The sequence below is a fragment of the Mytilus edulis genome, chromosome 7, assembly GCF_963676685.1.
Source record: "Mytilus edulis chromosome 7, xbMytEdul2.2, whole genome shotgun sequence".
NCBI classification, from domain to species: domain Eukaryota; kingdom Metazoa; phylum Mollusca; class Bivalvia; order Mytilida; family Mytilidae; genus Mytilus; species Mytilus edulis.
In genome coordinates, this window is record NC_092350.1 from 16,305,779 (window position 1) to 16,331,163 (window position 25,385).

Consider the following 25,385-nt stretch of genomic DNA (forward strand, 5'->3'; position numbering starts at 1 on the left):
AGCTTATGGCTAAGTTATACAGTTAATTTAGTATGAACCTTAATGGGTTTATTTACCTATAGCAAGTAAGGACCCAAACTTATCACAAATCAAGAAAATTGCAATATATGTAATTGAAAATATTAAAGAAGATAAAATGATCAGACACTGTAAGCTCATGTAATACAAAATACTGTTCAAGACATAATATTTCTCAATATAAGTTCATTAAACTTCAATTTACGAATTTAGACTGATTCATCACAATTTCTGAGGTTAAAACTATAAATGGAAAGAAAATAACGTCATATTTATAAATTTCTTACATATGCCATGATCATATTAATATCATTATAGTAGTGTAACATCATATTTATTAAATAAGAAGATATTAATTGTTTCCAGAATGATAGTAATTACTTACAATGAGTTCCTGTATCAATAGGGATTTTAATGATATTAGGAGTTTTGCTTGTAGGTGAGTTTCATGTATAAGCTTGATTAAGGTGAATCTCACGTGAAATTTTTAATGTGAATTTCATGTGAGATTCATAGGAAATTTATGTGAGCAAATTTTGTATGTGTAAGTCTATAGACTCACTTCCTTCATTTCATGACAATTCAAATGAATCCAGAAGGTTTAGACAGAAAATACCAAAGATAGGAAATACTGACCCAGGCCCTTTTATTTATTTAAATATCATAAAAGAATATTCTATGCTAGGACTACCATACAGGAAAAACTATGAGTCAAATTCACAATGCCCTTTTAAGACATGTTTGTGGGTTACATCTTTGTAATGAGAACTGATCAATATTGAATGACATACATTCAATTCTACATTTAAAAGTCAATTAGTAGCTTTAAATCGTCCAATATGGAAGGGTAGATACTTTATGTAATGAGTATAAGAAAATGTCAAACTTGTTGAAGCCCCAGTGTGAACGCATCTAAATCATATAACAGAGTTCTCAACACTGCTATTGTCTCTATTATTCTAAATATTGAAAAAAAATTGGAAGTTTTGAATTACATTTTGTACAACACATATTCAGAGATGTTTCCACTTGTCATTATGTATACAATATATAAAGTTCAATATTGCTTTTTCATTATCTATTGTATAAAACAATTAGTTAGCTTATAAAACATGTCTATAATCATGATTATTATGTCTATGAACAATTAAATTGTACTGTTAAACATCCATTGATCTTGGTCAAGCACCTGCTAACACTGATTAATAGTAGTTTATCACTGTTTGGTACGATTCAATTGATTCAATTTGATTTTCCACTTATGGAATCCATTTTTAGGTTAAATAGATGTCTGGTGCCACAGCCCTCATTAGGAATAGTAGAGAAGGGTGGGGCTGTAATTCACAATGTTTGTCATTTGTAGAGAAGGGTGGGGGCTGTAATTCACAATGTTTGTCATTTGTAGAGAAGGGTGGGGCTGTAATTCACAATGTTTGTCATTTGTAGAGAAGGGTGGGGGGCTGTAATTCACAATGTTTGTCATTTGTAGAGAAGGGTGGGGCTGTAATTCACAATGTTTGTCATTTGTAGAGAAGGGTGGGGGCTGTAATTCACAATGTTTGTCATTTGTAGAGAAGGGTGGGGCTGTAATTCACAATGTTTGTCATTTGTAGAGAAGGGTGGGGGCTGTAATTCACAATGTTTGTCATTTGTAGAGAAGGGTGGGGGGCTGTAATTCACAATGTTTGTCATTTGTAGAGAAGGGTGGGGGGCTGTAATTCACAATGTTTGTCATTTGTAGAGAAGGGTGGGGGCTGTAATTCACAATGTTTGTCATTTGTTGTTGTATATCAGGTTTTTTTTCCTCGTTTGAATTGTTTATTTACATAGGCATTTGAGGTCTTTTATTAGTTGCTATGCGGTTCAGGTTTTGGTCATTGTTGAAGGCCTAACTTTGATCTATAGTTGCTAACTTCTACATCATTTTATTTCTGGTGTAGAGTTGTCTTATTGGTAATCATACCACACATTCTTATTGTGATTCTGATATCCATTAAAAAAACTTTGACAGTAAAATGGCAACATCAATTGAAACATTTTTGTTCAATTTACATATAGATACCAATGGTAAGACTAAACATAAATAACTGGACATATATTGGACATATAAGTTAGCCATAAAACTGTTAGTTATGGATAGGTTCATATCATACAGTATGTATTATAAGCCAACAGTAGATTTTATTGAAAAATATTCTACCAATATTTTTGTTACAGGTCATTTATAAGAAATATCAAACTACCAAAACATTGATAATACAAATATGTTTAGTTATTGATGTATATTTTTTTTGTTTTATTTTCTCTTCAACATCAGTATTAGGTTTTAGATTTTTTCTGATATTTTGACCTCAAGCATCAATGAAGAGACATAAACTGGTAATTGTCAAATGGGCTTCTTGTGCAATAAAAATGGTACATTCAATGTTATTGAAGTCTCAATAAATATAGAGAAATTATACATTGATATCACAAAACTAATAGACATATGTATAATAAATGATGGTATAAAAGATGGAAAGTTGATATTGAACTCTTCAACACATCATAAGTATGTCTACATTTGCTTCCATCAAATTCCCAATGGACATAGACATATCTTCATTTATAGAATGGTTTTCAATGACTATGATCTGGGATTCCAAAATGTTTTACTGATGTGATAATAAGGGGAATTGTCTAGAAAATGGCTGTTATCATTGACCTGCTTTTGATACTTTAAGCACTGGGGATCAGTTTTTCCAGAAAATGATTTTGTTGAGTGAGGCAGGCTGCTGAAAATTTTAAGATAAACAGTTGTTGCATTCACATTTATTTTAATATTGCAAGTTAAGCTTGTATATACATATATATCATGACATTTTACATTAAACCATAAGACATTAAACTTAAATTCACAAAACCATCTTTCAAATTTGATTTTAACACATACTTAAACATTTTCCCACATTGCTGAAACACAGAATATCATAGTCAAGTTCATTTGTAAAGTTTTGTGAACTGTAAATTCTGGAATTATTGCGTGCATTTATTATTGTGATTTTGTCCTTTTAGACTTAAATGAGATTTAAATTTTACGATTTTGAGAAAAATCTATATAAAATATTTCAAAATGCGAGTTTAAATTATTGCGCTCACAACTCTGTGGCATTTTTTGCAATAATAAAAACCTGGCAATAATTTCTGAATTTACAGTATTTGAAGTCAACCTTACAGGCATTTATAACACAAGTTCAATGGTGATAAAAAAAAAAAGGAGACCTATCAAAAGCAACTGTTGACTGGCTGGATTTGACAATTTTATTTTTTTGGCAGAGAATACACATTGGTATCCAGATAGACAAGTTTCAGGTGATTATAATGAGACCAGACAGTTTAGTCAGGAGTTTAAGCTGACGCTCTATGGAAGAATTTGATTTATATTTCATATAAATATGTTGGTTTTTTTTCAGACTACAACCTGTTTGACAATAACATAGTGTTACCTTCACCCCTGACCTGTGAACTGTACCCTCCAGATATGGAGTTGGCAACACACACACCCAGCAAGAAAAGAAAAGGGGATGAGTAAGTTAAAAAGGTTAAAATAAACCAGGAAGGAAGTAAAATTAGGTCCAAAGGAAAGCAAATAAAAAGTCATGAAATGTTGCAGAGGGTGATTGATAACCTGTACATCAGTCAGATTAAATACTTGTTTCATTATACGTGTTAAATACAAAATTGCTGACCACAAAGATTTCCTTGCATGAAAAAACAAAAATAAGATGCAATGACTAAGGAGCAATATCATAAAACATAACTTTTTCAAGTGCTCTCATTATGTAATTTAGGAAGTTAGAAATAATGGATCAAACAAATGTCAAATGTTTCAAATTGATTAAAATTTCTGTTATGTAACATGTATTTTTTTTTATCTTTAATTTGAGTATAATAAAAATTATATGTTTTATACATGAAAAATAAAATCGGAATGAATGATAACTTTTCCACATTTTTAGAATTGAGTCAGACCACTGACACATTTCAGACCTTTTTTTGTATAAAAAAAACTCCATAATTTTTTTAAATTATCTGTCAAACATCTTTTTTCCCCTGCTTCATCATACAGTTTTACATAACGATTCCAATAAATTATACCTGTTTTACATAAACTTACAGCTTTTCATTAAAATAACTTTTTTTTATTTTATAGGTCGATGTTTAATGACTTTGAAGAAGAAGATGAATCTGTTGACTCTGGTGATGTACGGTTCTCAAGGTATGTAAAATCTGGTGTAGTGAGACTTGTGAATTGTACGGTTTGCTAGGTACGTAAATCTGGTGTAGTGAGAATGCTTCTGAATAAGATGTTATATTTTATGGTGAAATATACAAATATCTAAGTATATAACATTGTAATGGTAAGATACATACTCGGCTGATGTACAGATTTCTTAAGGTATGTAATACTATAAGGTGAGACAATGTTGTGGTCTTGGGTCACACTTAAGTTTTTATTGGCTAGCCTGCGACTTTTTTGCAGAAAGTTCAACATAGGGATAGTGATCTGGCGACAGTGTTAGCAAACTTCTTAAGCTTTATATTTTAGAAGGTGGAAGACCTGGATACTTCATACTTTGTATATGAATGCTTCATGTTACGAAGTTTCCGTCAGTCACATGTCCAATGTCCTTGACCTCATTTTCATGGTTCAGTGACTACTTGAAAAAAAGTTATAAGTATTAGGATAACTATATTTTGTATGTGCATACCTTGCAAGGTCCTCATGCCCGTCAGACAGTTTTCACTTTTAATACCTCCACCTCATCTCATGGATAAGTGAACAAGGTTAAGTTTTGATGGTCAAATCCAGATCTCAGATACTATAAGCAATAGGTCTAGTATATATACCGGTATGTGTATGGAAGGTCTGTAAGGTGTACATGTCCAAATGGCAGGTGTCATCTGACCTTGACCGCATTTTCATGGTTCAGTGGTTATGGTTAAGTTTTTGTGTTTTGGTCTGTTTTTCTTATACTGTATGCAATAGGTCTACTATATTTGGTGTATGGAAGAATTGTTAGCTGTACATGCCTGCCTGGCATGGTTCATCTGACATTGACCTCATTTTCATGGTTCATTGGTCAATGTTTAGTTTTCTTGGTTAATGTTAAGTTTATGTGACAGTTGTAATAAAGCTTTATATTTAGGACTATCAACATAATATCAAGGATTATTAAAGAATGTGAGACATTTCAGTGTGTGCACTCTTGTGACATAAGGTCAGAATAAAGTTATTATGGCCTAAGGTCAGATTAAAGGTATCATGACATAAGGCCAGAGTCCGCCAGACTATAGGTTAGGTATTATGATGTAAGGTCAGACTGATATTATGGCCTAATTTCAGACTAAAGAGACTGAAGATATAATGGCCTTAGGTCAGACTTAAGATATGCATATGTATGTTAGGAGGTCAAACATATAGCTTAAGAACATAAATCTGATACAAGAATTTTCAAATATGTTTTATTATTACAATATTCTTTAAATAAAAAGGACATGGACAATGAAGAAACAGACCATCTAAGACCCTCATAAAAAATTCCCAGTTAGAATTTATAAATTTTTTGGATCTTATAATGGTATAATGTTGTCTGCGTCTGCGTCTTGTCATTGTCGTCATCTTGTCATCGTCGTCTTCCGAAGATACATTTGGTTTCCGGACAATAACTTTAGTTTGAGTGAATGGATCTCCATGACATTTTTTTAGAAGGTTTAATACCTCAAAAGAAAGGTTGGGATTGATTTTGGGGATGATGGTCCCTATTGTTTAGGAATAAGGGGCACAAAAGGGGCCAAAAACAAGCATTTTTCTAATGAAGTGATAATAACTGGTGTACTAGTATTTTGATTGCTATGAAATTGTACAGCAATTTTTTAATACCACAGGTAAAAGATTGGGATTCATTTTGAGGGTTTTGGTGCCAACAGTTTAGGAATTAAGGGCCAAAGGGGCCAAAAACAAGCATTTTTGTAGTTTACTGACAATAACTTGTGTGTGAGTGTATGAATATCTCTGACATTGTACCACAAGGTTCCATATTACAAAGGAAAGTCTGGGAATGAGTTTGGGGTAATTTCCCCAAACAGGCAGGAAAAAGAGGCCAAAAAAAGGGTCAAAAACGCATTTCTCTAGTTTCTAGACAATAACTTGTGTTAAAGTAAATGGATCTCTTTGAAATTGTAATACAAGGTTCCATACTACAAAGGCTTGGACTGAGTTTGGGGGTAATTGCTCCAAGGAGGGATTCAAACATATTTTTTTTGGGGGGGTGGGGGGGGTTCCAAATTTTTTTGAGGGCCGGGTTCATATTTTTTTTCTTAAAATTTTTGGAAAGTTTCAAGAAGAAAGAAAAACTTTCAATTGCACAGTATTCGCATTAGATTTGTAAGTTCTTTGACCATTTTTTGGGTGTAAGAAACCTATATTATGTCAAAAATTTAATCGCAATCTAAATTCAGACAGTATCAAGCTTGAATATTGTGTTCCAACTTGCCCCAAATGTCAGGGTTCGACTGTTGCGTTCGTATCAGGCTGCCCTCATAGAAGCAATTTTTTGCAGGTAACTTTTGACCTAGAAAAACCTGCTTTTTAATGTCCATTGACATCAGTACCATATACTCCAAACTCCCTACTGAACTAGGGCATTAGGTAATGTAGACATTGATTTAAAGACTTTTCACCTCTGAATGAAACAGTTAAGTATTGATTGAATAAAAGTATTGGGATAATTCCCTGCTGAACCTACAGTACACGATAATTCAATATTACCCTGACGAATATACTACTATAATTACCCTGACAAATATACTACTATATTACCCTGACGAGTTTACTTCAATATTACCCTGAGAGCTATCATCAATATTGATGTAACAGTATTACCTCATTAATTAAATAATACGTCTCTGATGCCTCTAATTGAATAAAACTTTCTACTAAATGAAAATCCTTACTGAAATCCAAGATCATTTGTAGAGGTAGAAGAGCTGTAAATCAAGACGTATTTCAACTTCATAAATCGCACATAAGGTATTTTGTATTGATCTTGTCCTTATATAACCCTTCATTTTCTTTCCTTTCAAAATGATGAATAGGTTTTTGTCATGTGAAAAAGAGCCAACTAGTACAATGACATTTAAGGAAGAAATGTTATTTTTTCACTATTCAACATTAAATATATATTTACTTGTCGCTAGCCTAAAGATCATGATCAATTTAAAAAAAAGCTTTGAGACGAAATGTAAATTACTTTTGAAATTCTAACTGTATATATCTTTTTTTGGTCATTAGTGAGATCTTTTGGTTAACTCAATGAGACATGGGACAATGAGCATCTTTTAAATGGGGAAAATAGGAAATGATTTTCACTCAGGTTAATATCCAGTTCAAACCAAACAATAGAAATGGAGCTTTTAATTAAAAATGGTAAAATAACCAAAATAACATATGATATGGAGGTTCTTTCTATTAGTCATTGAATGGGTTTTGCGTACTTATAAGATTTCTTATTGCTTATTAACACATAATACTCAAAGTTAAAACTGATTTGGTTCTCGATTCAATAAAGGCCCAAAAAGCCCCTATTTTTGGCTAAAACTTTAAATAATTACAATGTATCATAGTTACATTATTACAATAATGACTGAATTGTGGAAGTTAATTATTTTTACCTCTTCAGGGGCGGATCCAGCCATATTTAAAAAGGGGGGGGGGGGGGGGGGGGGGTTCCAATTCCAACTATATGTCCCAATTCAAATGCAATGATCAACTCCAAAAAAAGGGGGGTTCCAACCCAGAAACCCCCATCCCTGGATCCGCCAATGCTCTTAAATAATATTACAAATCAACTTATTACACTCATATCTCAACATTAAAACATATTTTGAAAAACAAAACAAAGAGAATAATTCAAAAACATTAAATTTTTTGTATATGAATTGAGAGTTATTTCCATTTACAGAATTTTAACATTAAACAAGCTTTACTTATTATGATCAGAACAACAGACAGAAAACCACCACTAATTGTTCCTTTTCCAGCATGGTTCACTTTATTTGTAAACTTTTTTTTTGCTCATTATGTTATACTTTATAGTATTAGAACAATAGTTTCTTATAATCATGATAATAAAACCAAGCTTCCTACGTCATACATTCATTTTGATCAAGTTTCATGTTTCAATGTTTTTTTTTGGTTTTATAATTAACTTGTATAATACAGACATGCTACATTGCAATAGTTTTCGGTGAAGGAGAAATAATAACAGAAACCAAAGCTTGCTTTATAATAGAAATCATGCAACTTGTCATTTCCTGTACATGTTTCCTTTTTGACCATTCTTATTTCCTTTCACCATAGTGTGATTCAGTGATTTTAGTAGCAGTTTTAACTATACTTTTCTGTGTAGCAGTCTTTGAATGCTGTTTGTATCCAAATTTGTTTATTAAAACAAGCTGAAACTATATTTTAAATTTATTTATATTTTCAGACAAAATCACAGTGAGATTGAGAAGAGAAGGCGAGATAAAATGAATGCTTACATTACAGAGTTATCTTCCTTGCTTCCTATGTGTAATGCTATGAATCGTAAATTAGACAAATTAACTGTACTTAGAATGGCCGTCCAACATCTAAAATCACTCAGAGGTAAAATAAATATGCATTTACCATTACTTATATTTTTAGGTACATTTTAGCAGAGCTAGGGAAATGTTAGAACTCCTCTTATATGATAAATACCATGAGGATATCATCATTTTTAATTCTAGAAAATATTTTGCTAACATGAAAAACCTATTTATTAACCTTGGTCTGATACTGCCCGATTGTCTGTAGAAATCTCCATTCGAATTTTTGGTGTGGAACTTGTTCCAGTCCTTTTTAAAATAAATTAAAATAGCATTAACACTAAACATTTTATTTGGTTTTACTTGACTTGATCAGAAAAAAAGCATAAAAATAATTTTCGACGAAAGGAAAATAGAAATTTTTAATTAGACTCTTTTAAATCTACTGGTGATAAGAAAAGGGTGTTTGACCAATGATGCTAAAGGGTAATCCTTATACCTCACTATATCCTTCAGACAATATTCACAAAAAGAGACCACTGATAGAAAACTTTAATAGAGGTTTCTTTAATAATTAATTTCATAATGGAACATTCAAATAAAATGATGCCTTAGTGCTCTTTAATTATTATTCAATCCTAATAAAACATTGAATGTTAATGATAATAGAAAATATTAGGTGTATAAATAAAATAGTATGTGGGGTGTACATCCTGTAGAAGACAGCAACCCAAGGACAAAAACAATAAACAGCTATTGTTGACTTTGTTCTACTCTTCAATTTGAATCTGGCACACAAATTTTTAGAAACACAGAAACATCTTTAATATTTTGGAACTTTGGGATTAATAGAAGCAATAAAGAGTTATGAAAATTTGATATAAAACCGTCACTAACATGACTAATTCTAGGAATCCCTGCCATTAGTATTATAGTTACATGAATAAGGGTAAAGGACTTAGGGATGTTTAACCGTAAAATTAACATCTATTGAATCTCACCAACATGTTTTAATTACTGAGTAAATGAATAAGCTTCTTGTTTGTAGTTGATATCATGAAAAACCAAAAACCAAAAAAACAAGTATTCAATCTAACAAAAACTGTAAATTTATACTGTAATAAGTACAATCATCACTTGAGTACTAATTTTTCTAATCAAACTTTTGATTACTGAAAGACTCATGTTTCAGGTTTTCTTGTATTCTCATTTTCATTTTAAAATGAACATGCGTTCAAATTACAAACTGGTTGAATGGAAAAACATATTTTGCATACGATAAATATAATTTAAGGATGGCAATGGCAAAGGATGGAATGGAAAAAAATCACCTAACCAACCAATACCAGATGTGATCAACACAAAAAGTCAAATAAAACATAACTTTTATAAGCAAATTAGACAGCTGCTGTCTATAAACCAAAAATGTCTTAGTGAAAAACTAGGAATTTTATACATAAATCAAAAGAATGTTGATATATGTTACTGAAACAGTAACCTAATACGTAAATAGTTACTTTGACATTCAGAGAGGTCAGCATTTAAAAATCTATAGAAGGCTGGTGTCATTCTAAAAAAAAATACATAAATTTTTAATTCTGTCTGACAAAGAGTTTGCAGTCTGACTTATAGAACATGTGAATGAAAGGAGATGTGGGTATGTCATTGAGACAGCAACCCAATGAGTTAAGGAATTATAATTTGCAGGTATACTTTATAAAGTTTATAGATAGGTTTTACATTTATTAAAAGAAGTTGTAAATAATTATAAGGGGTCAGGAAGGTATCCTATCTAATAATATAGATGGATTCTTATATGTACATGGTAGTGTATGTCATATATGTATTATATTTTTACAGGTGCTACTACAACTATAACTGAAGCTAGTCAGAGACCATCATTTTTATCAGAAGATGTACTTAAAAGTCTTATATTAGATGTAAGTAATATAAAATTCTCTCTGATTAGTCCTGACAAAGGTCTTTTACCAGAAGAAAGTAATAATTTCTCTCTGATATCAAACCTCTTGGTATCTTGCTCATATCCAGAAATTAACGCCACTTTGCTTATTTGAATATTATACTAAAGAAATAGGATACGGGTCACGGAAATTATATTAAAATAATAGGGAATTTTGAAAAAAAATGTCTGTTTTAATTTTAATTAAGTGATAGACAGGTTGCCGGGGCAGAAAATATATAAACACAACAATATACACCATTTAAGGTAACACGATACCGAATGACGTTACGCCATGAGTTATCGTTCCTGACGTTATCGAATAACGTTCACACATATAAGCCAATGCAGCGGGTTTTGTGTGGCATTTTTAACGGTAACTTTCCCTAGATCCAGAGTGCCGAGAGTTTTGATGCAATACGTAGCGGTTATTTGACATAGATTGTTTTATCGTTTTCCGGCAATCATTCTGCTCATTGTTAATCTTTAAAAAGTATTACTTTACTTTTTAAATATTCTGTTTCTTTGATATTTAAGCATCTGCACGCTTTATCTATATATGTTCTTATGCATAATAGACACAGTTTTATCACTTCATTTTTATTCTTGGAATAGATATAGGAAGATGTGGTGTGAGTGCCAATTAATGAGACAACTCTCCATCCAAATAACAGTTTATAAAAGTAACCTTTGTTTATTTTTGCAATAAGTACTCATTCATGATTCACGCCGTATCCCCATAAAATTTTGTTTTGAAAGTAGAAATCTAATTTATAGAAGCTTAGGATGATGTGTGAAAAAAATGGGGAATTTTACAACTATTAATTCGTTTTAAAATGGTCATCAAAAACACCGCTCGGACAAAATTGAAATTTATTTGGATGAGAATCCGGATATAATTAGGGGGAAAAGCACAATACAAGCAGACGTTGAAAATCATACAGAAAATAGTTTGTTTGTATGGAATGTAAAAAAGTGGTTATTTAGCCGAATAACTTTTCCTGTTTTCCATGTGTAAACAGTCTCTGAAATTCATTGGTCTGTACACAGTAAATTCGATATAGTTTTGGAAATATTTTAAAATACAGTGCCAGCTTTGTAATCGTATAAAACACGTCTATTCAGGACGGACAGCGGAATGAAGCATTAGAAAGTTAACGAAGGCTGAGAAATACATGGGCATTTGATTCGGCAGAAATAAAATAACAAAATTCAGGTTCCGTTACAGTCTACAAGGGGCTGGCTGTAGTCAGACCGGTTCCGTGTTCCCTGATTCCGTTATAATTTTTTTCTCGAAATTAACATGCAAACGGCTGACGTTTTATTATTCAAACGGCAAGAGACTGTAAAAAAACTAGATCTTGAAATCATTTAGATTTTATATTCGTGTTAATTTACGCTTTCAATGGTTTTCGGTGTTTTTTTAGTTTTGAGTTGGAAATAATGTACATGTACAAGTTGGGGGACAAAACGACTGAAAGAAAATTAAAAAAGTTACCTTTTAGGGCTCTGAGGGCCATATTGCTCGCATACTAGACGTCAGAGAAGACCCGGAAAGTTTCTTTCTTAAAATTAGTTTTTAGAACAAGTATACAAGTATATATACATGTATAACGTCAGTTAAAATTTTCCAGACCATCATCGCGGATGCCCTGCCTCTATTGCAAAACCTACCTATTGTATTTATTGTTAACTTGTTCTCGTCCTGAACATGCATGAAATATTTTCCACTGGACGTTAACCAACCAATAATCAAAGCAATCAATCCTACAATTTACATCCGTCACTTGGAACTTTAGTTGTTAAATCTAAATCATTGCCTCTAATTTTTTCAAAAAATTCGACAAAGTTTAAACGCAGACCGCGAGGAAGACCAAAATTGAACAGTTACGCAAAAATAAATATCTACGTTACCGCTTGCTCACTTTAAAAGTGGGGTAACATGAGACTTTATTTGTAAAAGTACAAGTACAAATAAAAATAAAAAAATTGTGTACATGTACATGTTATTTGTACAAAAGTTGGCTGATAGAATGATAAATGGAGATACATGTATGTGATATGCAATTTATAAGATAGCAACAGCTGGGCATTAATTAACTGATATCAACACCTTGAAGACATCAAGAAAATCGTGACTAATGCTAATTGGAATAGTATCTTTACACTTCTTATTTGTAGTTTTAGTAAACGTTGGAAAATTTTGAGTTTTGAGTATGTGTAGTATAATTGTCACAGTAACATTTCAGTCTCTTGGTAAATATTAGTTTAAGTCTTAAAACTTTTGCTCTTCTCTAGAAAATTCAAACCATTATGAAATATAAGGAGATGTGGTAAAATTTCCAATTAATCAACTTTCCACCAAAGACGAAATGACGGAAATGCTATCCTTCTTACATTGCTACTACCTTTCAGATCTCAAAATTATCATTCCATTATATGAACTGCATATTCAAAAATATGCATTGTCATCAAATTACTTATAGAGCACGTATCATCATATTGTTTTACATTTGTCCGTTCGACCGTTAATCCCGCACTTGGTATATATAGGGTTAATTCGGCTAATTATTTAGGACTACAGTAGTTTTGCTTCAGCTTTAAAACTATGTACCTGGTGTTACTACCTCATATTATAGGTGCGCATATCGTCTGGAGGTTCTTTTTTGTTTCATGACTGGTTGATGGATTAGGCATTTTGATAAAATACAAAGGCACACAGAGTACAGACTTTGGCTTACATCTGATACAGGTTGAATTTCAAGCTTGAACTTTTAAATTTCGCAGTTGTTTTACTTATATAAAGAATGCATATATGATCTCAAGATTTGTTATGTAAATAATTTTTCACAAATGATAGAATGTTGAAATTTGTCATACAGTTTGCTAACCCGAATAATTCAGTCACTCCCCGTGATCGATCTCTCCTACTTACTTAATGTAGTAAGCGGAATATAACGACTGAATTATTCGGGTTAACAGTTTGCAAGGTTTGTCCGACTTGCTGAGCAAACAAGTAACACATTTACACCACGCAGAGTACAGTATACTACATGTATTGTATGTACCAAGTCAAGAATATGACAGCTGTTTATCATTCTTTTGATGTTTTTCAGCTTTTGATTTCGTCATTTGATAAGGGATTTTTTCGTTTTGATTTTTTCTTGGAGTTTTGTTATTTTATTTTTTGGAAAGTGTATTTTATCATGATCATTATTTTTCCTCATAATTTTCACAAATAACAGAATGTTTAATCTTTTTTGACTGGTGCATCAAATGTGTCTTTTATAAACAACTGTTTTCAAAATTGTATTGTTTCGTCCCAAACATGCATGAACTATTTGCCACTGAACGTTAAACAACCATCAAACCGAGCAATTAAAAAACTGTTAAATGAATCAAATTTTGTTAAATACCATATTTCTGCATCACGGGATGCAGTGATGATACCACCCTTGTCTAATATGATGGAGTTAAAAATCAGTAATTCGAATGAATCTCACGTGAAATGTTTCATTTAATTTTCACGTAAACTTAACAAAAATTTGAAGGTATTTTTTATGGTTTTAATCAAATTTTAGAACAATGATATTATTTAAATAATTTTATTTCAAATATTTACGTGAATTTCACGTGTACAAAATTCCGGTGATTTATGCATGAACTATTATCATAAGATTCACATGGAACCTGTTCACGCAAGTTTCAAGTATATGCTTGTTTGACGTGAAAATCGGACGATATTGATATTAATTCATATGAGTGATACTCCATGTGCAGGACGAAATAAAATTATATCTGATTCAGTAGAATTTTATATTGCATTACTAGGAACTTTACGACAGTCGACAGGGGAAATGAAAATAAAATATACTCATTCAGATCCTGACACATATGTTTTTCTCCATTCTCTGAGAAGGAACGTTCTATTCCGTACACCATAACGTCACACGTTTTTGGTCAAATTCTAGGCCTATCGATCAACTTTGAAGCCATTTATTTCAAAAACAAGCATGGTGACATATGAGTTTCTATACGTGTATGGATTCACTATGCAATCCTGGATATTATGTTAGTTTTTTGTTTTTCTCCGTATATAAGAAAATAGCCATTCATTCGAAAATTTAAAAAAGTAAGCCGAAAAAAAGGCATTTCCCCTATATACCTAAGTAAATTTGTCGCCAAAATTGACGTTTTCCTATGAAAATTACAAAAAAACAAAAATGGTGACCCCCATTTTTTATTACATACTCCGATGTAACTCGATTCAAAGTACACGTATGCCAAAAATTTTGGAAATCGGGAGATATGCCATTCGGTATCGTGTTACCTTAAACGAAACATAACGACTGTTACAAAAATCAAGGTTCCTGAGCTATTTTATAAATCGAAGCGAGAGGCTTTTAACATTGCAGTGTAAAATACAGGCTAAAATAGCTGAAACGTCAAATTTGCAAACTTCGTGTTGAACATTGGCTTACAAGGTCATTAGAAAAACAGGTTGCCGGGGTGAAATTTGAAACTTGAAGGTCCAAAGAATAAGCCAGTCCAAACCTTGTATGTGTAGTCGTTGAACTCTAGGTTCCCACGTACAGTTAAAATGCTCCTATTTCAAAAAGAATAACCTCATGAAAACACGAAAAATTCACTAAATGTCGCATTCATTGTTTTGATTTTGACCGCCTGACAACTTTACGGAAATATCAGAGTGATTGTAAATAAGGATTCTGTGACAAGCAACTTATAATATCCGTGTTTTAAAGATTTTAATGATATCAAGCCAGTCCAGTTCAAACTATTATGTGGTGCAATTCTCATTTACATATTATGAATATTAATTAGCAAATGCACTACTAATTTCTGGCTATGTATGGTTATGTACAAACACTGATATTTTAGACCAAAAAATTAAAAGTAAGGTAGAAAATGTAAACAGCAAAAATGACCAGAAATACAAAATCTACAGGAATACCAATTTGACAGAGATCTATGGATGAACCCTTTTGGTAGTAAATGACCTTTAAAAATATTTTTACTTTTTTGCCAATTACTATTGGTTTTAGATAGGATAGAGATTCTATCTCTTTTGTTAATGTGTGAAGGCAGAAGTGGAGACAGATTGTATTTCACACATGCAATTGTTTAATCCCATTACAGTATTTGCCAGTACCAAATTAAAATATCCTGAACAAATGTTGTTTGTCTATGTACATTTGGGTGTTATCTACTATATGAGTTGTGTGGGTGGATTTGTCTTTGTACATTTGGGTGTTATCTATTATATGAGTTGTGTGGGTGGATTTGTCTTCGTACATTTGGGTGTTATCTATTATATGAGTTGTGTGGGTGGATTTGTCTTTGTACATTTGGGTGTTATCTACTATATGAGTTGTGTGGGTGGAATTGTCTTTGTACATTTGGGTGTTATCTATTATATGAGTTGTGTTGGTGGATTTGTCTTTGTACATTTGGATGTTATCTACTATATGAGTTGTGTGGGTGGATTTGTCTATGTACATTTGGGTGTTATCTATTATATGAGTTGTGTGGGTGGATTTGTCTTTGTACATTTGGGTGTTATCTACTATATGAGTTGTGTGGATGGATTTGTCTTTGTACATTTGGGTGTTATCTACTATATGAGTTGTGTGGGTGGATTTGTCTTTGTACATTTGGGTGTTATCTATTATATGAGTTGTGTGGGTGGATTTGTCTTTGTACATTTGGGTGTTATCTATTATATGAGTTGTGTGGGTGGATTTGTCTTTGTACATTTGGGTGTTATCTACTATATGAGTTGTGTGGGTGGATTTGTCTTTGTACATTTGGATGTTATCTATTATATGAGTTGTGTTGGTGGATTTGTCTTTGTACATTTGGATGTTATCTATTATATGAGTTGTGTGGGTGGATTTGTCTTTGTACATTTGGATGTTATCTATTATATGAGTTGTGTGGTTGGATTTGTCTGTGTACATTTGGGTGTTATCTACTATATGAGTTGTGTGGGTGGATTTGTCTTTGCTCCTTTGAGTGTTATCTATTATATGAGTTGTGTGGGTGGATTTGTCTTTGTACATTTGGATGTTATCTACTATATGAGTTGTGTGGGTGGATTTGTCTTTGCTCCTTTGAGTGTTATCTATTATATGAGTTGTGTGGGTGGATTTGTCTTTGTACATTTGGGTGTTATCTATTATATGAGTTGTGTGGGTGGATTTGTCTTTGTACATTTGGGTGTTATCTATTATATGAGTTGTGTGGGTGGATTTGTCTTCGTACATTTGGGTGTTATCTACTATATGAGTTGTGTGGGTGGATTTGTCTATGTACATTTGGGTGTTATCTATTATATGAGTTGTGTGGTTGGATTTGTCTGTGTACATTTGGGTGTTATCTATTATATGAGTTGTGTGGGTGGATTTGTCTTCGTACATTTGGGTGTTATCTATTATATGAGTTGTGTGGGTGGATTTGTCTTTGTACATTTGGGTGTTATCTACTATATGAGTTGTGTGGGTGGAATTGTCTTTGTACATTTGGGTGTTATCTATTATATGAGTTGTGTTGGTGGATTTGTCTTTGTACATTTGGGTGTTATCTATTATATGAGTTGTGTGGGTGGATTTGTATTTGTTCATTTGGGTGTTATCTATTATATGAGTTGTGTGGGTGGAATTGTCTTTGTCTTCGTACATTTGGGTGTTATCTATTATATGAGTTGTGTGGGTGGATTTGTCTTTGTACATTTGGGTGTTATCTATTATATGAGTTGTGTGGGTGGATTTGTCTTCGTACATTTGGGTGTTATCTACTATATGAGTTGTGTGGGTGGATTTGTCTTTGTACATTTGGGTGTTATCTACTATATGAGTTGTGTGGGTGGATTTGTCTTTGTACATTTGGATGTTATCTATTATATGAGTTGTGTGGGTGGATTTGTCTTTGTACATTTGGGTGTTATCTACTATATGAGTTGTGTGGGTGGATTTGTCTTTGTACATTTGGGTGTTATCTACTATATGAGTTGTGTGGGTGGATTTGTCTTTGTACATTTGGGTGTTATCTACTATATGAGTTGTGTGGGTGGATTTGTCTTTGTACATTTGGATGTTATTTATTATATGAGTTGTGTGGGTGGATTTGTATTTGTTCATTTGGGTGTTATCTATTATATGAGTTGTGTGGGTGGATTTGTCTTTGTACATTTGGGTGTTATCTACTATATGAGTTGTGTTGGTGGATTTGTCTTTGTACATTTGGGTGTTATCTATTATATGAGTTGTGTGGGTGGATTTGTCTTTGTTCATTTGGGTGTTATCTATTATATGAGTTGTGTGGGTGGATTTGTCTTTGTACATTTGGGTGTTATCTATTATATGAGTTGTGTTGGTGGATTTGTCTTTGTACATTTGGGTGTTATCTATTATATGAGTTGTGTGGGTGGATTTGTCTTTGTTCATTTGGGTGTTATCTATTATATGAGTTGTGTGGGTGGATTTGTCTTTGTACATTTGGGTGTTATCTACTATATGAGTTGTGTGGGTGGATTTGTCTTTGTACATTTGGGTGTTATCTATTATATGAGTTGTGTGGGTGGAATTGTCTTTGTCTTCGTACATTTGGGTGTTATCTATTATATGAGTTGTGTGGGTGGATTTGTCTTTGTACATTTGGGTGTTATCTATTATATGAGTTGTGTGGGTGGATTTGTCTTCGTACATTTGGATGTTATCTATTATATGAGTTGAGTGGGTGGATTTGTCTTTGTACATTTGTGTGTTATCTATTATATGAGTTGTGTGGGTGGATTTGTCTTTGTACATTTAGGTGTTATCTATTATATGAGTTGTGTGGGATAGAAATCCACCTGATTGAAATGGATGTATATGTATAAACGTATAAGACTTTGTATATGTATAAACGTATAAGACTTTGTATATGTATAAACGTATAAGACTTTGTATATGTATTATAAACATATAAGACTTTGATACATTTTAGAACACTCAAGTAAGAAATAAAAGATAAATTTTCGTCTGTTTTGTAGGGTTCTTATAACAACTCAATTTTCAAACGGTTACAGACTTTTTGTAGAGATCTTGTCAACCAAAAATAGGTTAACAGATGTATTGATATTCATTTGCACAAGGTTGATATTTATCAGACGCTGTTTATATGTATTATAAATTACTGATTATCTTGTGGGATATTCTTAAAAGTGTTGATGACAGTTTCTAATAATCTCCTCAGTTATTTAGATATAAAATGTTGATGAATCAGTTAATATACAATATACAGATATAAATTTCTTGAATTATATCAAATCTGTTTACATATAAACTTATAAGGATTAGTTATGGATTAGCATAGATATTTCTGTTAATCTTCTAGTCTCTCTAATATCTTCTAACATTTAGCAATGATAAGTATGTCATTTGCATGTATGATAATGATTGGATGTTGCTGAAGGTTACTGGTCCACAAATTGTAATGAGTTAAATGTTCATTATAGACTGTTTGCCATGGTTTAATAGAAACATGGTGTGCAGCCCAGCCTTTTAGTCATTGATTCCTATTACCACATTACAATAAATCAGTGCTATTCCCATTTAAAGACAATGAACTCCATCAAGTGTAGAACGGTAGAACCAAGTTCAGACTTCATGACATAACTTAATAAATAATCATGTAATAATTAAACATTAAAAAGAAGAATTAAATGCCAGCTTTGGAAAAGTTCAGAATTTTCCTGTATTTTCCGCATTAAAGATGTTTAAAATGCAAAAGTGTTTTTTTTTTTCTAATTTAGAGGATGGAACAACATTGTAATTTGTCTAGTCAATTACTGCTTTGTGGTGTGTTTAATGGCAATTGTCATATAGTTATTGTGTTTCTCTGGCAGGAAACTGCTAAGCAAGGGAATGAAAAATGTCATGATATATTTTAAATACTTTTGTAAAAACACTGTACAATTAACTTGAGAATCATATTTATAGCTGTCTGTGAATATTCAATGATTGTAACTAAATACTGTCCATGGGGAACTATTAAGTTTTGAGGTTAGAAGAAGGAGATGGAAAAAGGGGTTTAAATGCAACCATATCCCTGTTGTTACTTGTTGATTTTTTCAAACTGTCTGAAACTGTACAATCATAACCAGGGTTAAAAGTTATTCAATGCATTGTGTATATAAATTGTTGTAACAAAACATGTCACATGCAATTTTTTGAAATCTCAGTCTTGGGGAAATCTGAAAATGTTTCTTTATAGTCAATGTTATGTTCTGACCTTTATTTAGTCTTACAATTTCTGGATGTAATCTTCCTTCTGCTTGTCTTCCATATTTCATGTTGTTGCATTTTTTTATTTTTTTATTTTTTTTTAAATCTTGAATTTTGGACACTGGCAAGCTAAAGAAAGTACCAGTAGAATGGCATGCTTTTTGGAACATTTAAGCAACAAGGGATAACTCCTCAAAGTGATCTATTGTGACCTTTAGTACGCAGAATTTCTGAACAATTTTATGAAGTCCTTTTCCCCATAGAAGTTAAGTTTTCATCTTTTTCCTCCTATCCTTATTATATCCTTTACAAATCCTATAAACATGATAAATTGATATTTTGATTATTACTATTCTAAATGGTATGAAATTTTACCCCTTTCAGCTAACCAAGTATCAATCAATTTATTTATTTTGTTTAGGCCCATTTTATGATGTTTTGTGAGCATTTCAAAAAATGCTCTCTCTCTCTCTCTCTTACAATGAAAAACTAATCATGTTAATTTCAATGACGAAATTTGAATCTGCAACCCACATAATTTGACAGTAAATAGGACATGTATTGTATAAAAAGTTATATAAATGAAAATATAAGTGAAAAGAAAAGATTTATAGAGTTCGGTGTCTGGGGAGCCATATAGATTCAGTTACTACAGAATAAATGACATTCACAAATAATTTATGAAATGTAGAATAAAAACTTCTGACAAAGGTTCATATTGATTTCTAATATTCTTTGTCAACATTGTTTTATTTTATATTCATTGTCATATGCCTTGTTCCACATTGCTTTATTTTATAGTCATTATGAAAGACCTGGTAGATCATTGTTTGATTTTATTAACAATATAGTTAGGTATGAAAATTAATAAATGATGTTAATTTACAAAAATATTGAAAACCTGATTTGAATAATTTAAATTTTAAAGGTCTGATTCAGCATGGTAATAAAGTATATAACTCTAATTCTAATGCAACAACGTTTGTAACGTTCATTTTGATTGGATAACGTCACTTATTTACATGGCATCAATTGACAATTGATGCTATGGGACGTACCCGCAAGCGCAGACGGCATATGACAGATTTTAAATACATGTTCTAACGTTGTTTTCTGTCAGTTTCATTAGAATGGAGATAACAATATTGTGTTTTAAGCTCCGACGGCATCAATTGGGGATTAGATGGTCGCAAATACCCGTTTACTGTCTCCGCTAACGCGTCGCCAGTAAACTTAATTTGCGACCATCAAATCCTCGATTGATGCCGTCGGAGCTTAAAATACAATACAGTTATCTCCTAAGTAAAATCATATTTGTTTTGTTTTGTTGAGTTCTAAGATCCAATTTTATCAGGAAATGGAGATCAGATATTTTTTTTTCACTGATCATGATATTAAAGGCTTTCACCGATGAAATGCAAATGATAAAGAATTATTTTAAATGTATAGATATTAGATATAATATGAAACATTGCAATTGAATATTACCTTTCAAATTTTTCCAGTAGGAAACTGAGTGAATTTGTCAGTTAGACAATATTAGAAAACAGCTGACCCTGAGTCCACAAGAAGTACATACATTAAACAGAGACTATCAAAGGTCTTCATTAACACAAATTTCACAAAAGGTCCAAAATAATTATGTTTTTCTTACACAGGTATTATGCTTGGTTTCTAATGATTATCTGTTTTATTCAGCACACCTTTATATTTTTTCTCTGTATTTTCAGGTAGCAGAAGGATTTTTATTTGTTGTCAGCTGTGATAGAGCAAGAATTTTATATGTGTCAGAGTCAGTCGGGGAATTCTTAAATTACTCAAGGGTAAGTAAGGACAATCATTATAGCATAAAGTACACATATGGTAACAAACTGGAATACACAGCTGGTTGTCAATAGACTCTTTCTTAAGTTGGTTGGACTTCGGTCAAACACTTTGGTTTGAGTGAAAATCATTCATGTGTTAAGGGAAATTGTCACTTGTGATCCAAATTGAAAGGGTGGTTGAAAAAATAAGATGCTATATTGCACAAATTATTCCTCAAATTAAATTCTTATAATTGATAATCAGCAGTACTGTCATTAGGGAATAGTGATTTAGTAACTACTTAATAAAAATTATGTGAATTTTTTAAAGAAATAACTTGAAAGTTGTCGATTCTGAAGGATTGTGGGTAATTTATTTGTTATTTGCTAGGTAACGGTTGTTTTAAACTATCTGAGAAACTCAAGGGTGATGGACATCCATGCTTCGGTAAATTGTAATCATTCACTTGTACCCTGTATACTTTGATATTAGCATCCAAAAAGATAGTTCTCAAGGTCAAAGTCAAGGGCAGGCATTATGTAGGAAATACAAGATATAACAATTTTATTGATTTATGGAGTATTTGATGACAACTATCAATAAATAATTACAGACAGTGAACATTTATTTTCACTGTGGAACTATAACTTAAAGGTTAGAAATAGAGTTTGAAGTAAAGTTAAGTTAAGGGCATACGATACAGTTACAGGGGAGGTAATGACGTTGCTAACGTAAAATGTTAATTTCGCGACGTCAAACTATGACATATTGGGAAAAGATGCATTTTTCGACTGATTTTTATCATTCAAACTGATTTAATTTGAAAACGAGTGCATGGACCCCTATTTTTTAAAACGGCAATTTGTTTCATTTTGCAAGGAGATTATGTGACCCAAATTTTATAAAACTGTAAATAGAGGATTTTTTTTAATTTTGATAAACATGCAGCAAAAAATTACGTTTGTTCCTCTATTCATGATCATTTGATAAATACGAGTTATTTCTGAATAAAAATTGCATAATTTTTAATGATACTTATAAAATACAGAAATTACCGATTATTTAACAAAAAAAACATTTGTGTTTATCTTTTAAAACAAAAAAGTTATGTCTTTCTTTCGAAAAAGAAAATAAGGACACAAATCTGAATTTTGAGCAAATATACAAAATTTCGACCTCATTTTACTCAAAAAGTAGCACATGATGCTATACTTTTTATTACATATTTGATTTAATCAGGTAGAAAATAGCTTATAAGCAAATTTTCATCAACTTGTAAATACAGGTTCAAAACTGTATCGTATGCCCTTAAGGTCTGTATGAGCAGTCTAGAAGTAACATATAAGGACACTTTACTAATAAGTTCAGGTTTGAATTTTCAAGGATGGATTTTGACATACTCCTAAAAATGGAAAATCCATAGAAATGTCAGTTAATTTGAAAAAAGATGTTCAACTTAGGGATTAAATGTAGGTTTATTCCATATTTCTCTGGTGAAAACCTGCTTTCTAGAATAAATGTCTAACTGACAATCATTATGTTAAAAAAGCTATGATAAATACAGTTTTACAGAGGAACTTACAGAATGCACTACTGAATAATGTTTTTGTTCTTTAGCTCTTCTTGTATTAATGTTTTTTTCTACATTCCATCGTTAATATTTTACTGTTGAAGACAATTCTTGTTATAGAATATGTCACTTAGGATTACGAATTATCAGGGAATAACTGCAATAATAGTAGTTTCTCAAATCATTTGAGAAACTGATTAAATTTTTCCTTTAATAGTAAATTTGAATATGCCTAGAATGTGAAAATTTAATGCCAAGTGCACATTGATGAGTCTCAGTTGAGGTTGTAAATAGCAAAAATATATACAAATTCTGTTGAGATGAAGTAATGATGTTTGAAAATGTTGATATAAATGAGAAGATGTAGTAAGAAAGCTATCTACCAAAGACAATGAAATGTTTCTGATGTGATTTTGTTTTCCACATTTATCCTCGTCCTGCTTGGTTTTTTTTTTAAATTCAAGAATTTTGGGTTTCAATAAATCTTTAACTAGTCGATTAAATAATTGTCTCTGCCGTTTGATTAGCACTTATCTAAATACATAATCTTTACATATGAATTCAATCTGAATATAAAAGATTGCAACCTAAATTTATAGGTAGAAAATATACATCTGTTGGAAACTTAAGATACCAGAAATCAAATTTTACAAAATTAATGTGCATTTTGTCAAAAATTGCTTACACTGTGAAATGCCATTCACTGACTTTCTTTATGAGCGATTAATTTAATATTACATACATTCATAATCGTAAATTAATATTTCCTGCAGGAATTAAAGAAAAGTGGCATTTTTTACCAATCTCTTCACACATATACTATCTAAAGCAAGTTTAGCAAATGTCCCAGTGACCTTTCTCTTTGACTTTTAATGACCTACATAGCTATTGATAAAGGTTATAACTATACTATTGATGTTCTATCATTGATTTTGGTATTTTCGGGGATAAACAATCGATTCAACAATTTAGATTTTAAAACAAGACTGAAATGACTGGGTTTTTTTTACGATACTGGTAATGAATAATATAAAAAATTTCTGGGATCATAATCTCAAGATAGTTAAAAGACAAAAAAAGGTATTTCCATGATCTCAAAAACTAATTTAACCCTTTAAGCCACATATTCTTGCACCTCTCCTTAGTCTGGATTGTTGTCAGTTGTTGCTTTTATATTTTATTGAGGGGATTTTTCTGTGGATGAAAAAAATCTTTAAAAGGCTTGGTTGTATTTATTTGAAATGACGTATTTAGTCTTGGGATGATTTAGAACGTCACATATTATAAAGACACCCATAGTTAATTTGAATGGATAACATAAGCTGTCAATTCTACAATTAACTGTCAAAGGCATTGACAACAACATTACCCAATTACAGTTAACATTTCCAGGATAATTATAGTTTAATTATTTCAATGTTTTTAGTAATAATTATCCAAAACACATAAACATACATATATCTTTATTCTCATCACCAAATACATAGGTACAGAGAAGACATGTAAAACAATACGTTAAATACATAAACATATATATATCTTTATTCTCATCACCAAATACATAGGTACAGAGAAGACATGTAAAACAATACATTAAATACATAAACATAAATATACAGTATATACAACAACAACAAAAAGAGAGGAGGACACAATGAATACAAGAAAAGTATTGCAGTACAAATTGATTTGTGTGGACATGATTAAAAGAAAAGAAAATGAAAACAAAATCAGGATCTCTCATTAATTTTGTTTTCTTTGCTAAAGACATAAAAAGTACAAACACTAGCTACATTTGCAAGAACAAGTTAATGCATTTGATAATGAATTAACCTTTTTTATTTTAATTTATTTCAGAATGATTTGATTGGCCAGAGTTTGTTTGATTACTTACACCCAAGAGATATGAATAAAGTAAAGGAACAGCTGTCCTCATCTGATATGTCGCCAAGGGAACGCTTTATTGATTCACGGAGTAAGTCACAAAATTTATTTGCTTAGTATAAAAAAAATGGATACAAGTCTCATTGAGATATCACTAGGTACTTCGTATCTAAGGGAGAAAGAATGATTTGAGTAAAAAATCTTGTTCAGTTAGCAAAAATGTACAAAACATATTCAATACAATATGATTATG

At 31.5% G+C, this 25,385-nt stretch overlaps 1 protein-coding gene across 1 annotated transcript in view; it reads left to right on the forward strand.

The window, feature by feature from the left end:
- LOC139480880 (basic helix-loop-helix ARNT-like protein 1) overlaps positions 1-25,385 on the forward strand; it is a 76,563-nt gene that overhangs the window by 40,094 nt on the left and 11,084 nt on the right. The window contains exons 3-8 of the mRNA XM_071263807.1: positions 3,471-3,585; positions 4,211-4,276; positions 8,550-8,707; positions 10,489-10,568; positions 21,603-21,695; positions 25,106-25,223. Of these exons, the coding sequence (XP_071119908.1) occupies positions 3,539-3,585; positions 4,211-4,276; positions 8,550-8,707; positions 10,489-10,568; positions 21,603-21,695; positions 25,106-25,223 (562 nt within the window). The 5' untranslated portion in view covers positions 3,471-3,538. The remainder of the gene's footprint in view (positions 1-3,470; positions 3,586-4,210; positions 4,277-8,549; positions 8,708-10,488; positions 10,569-21,602; positions 21,696-25,105; positions 25,224-25,385) is intronic.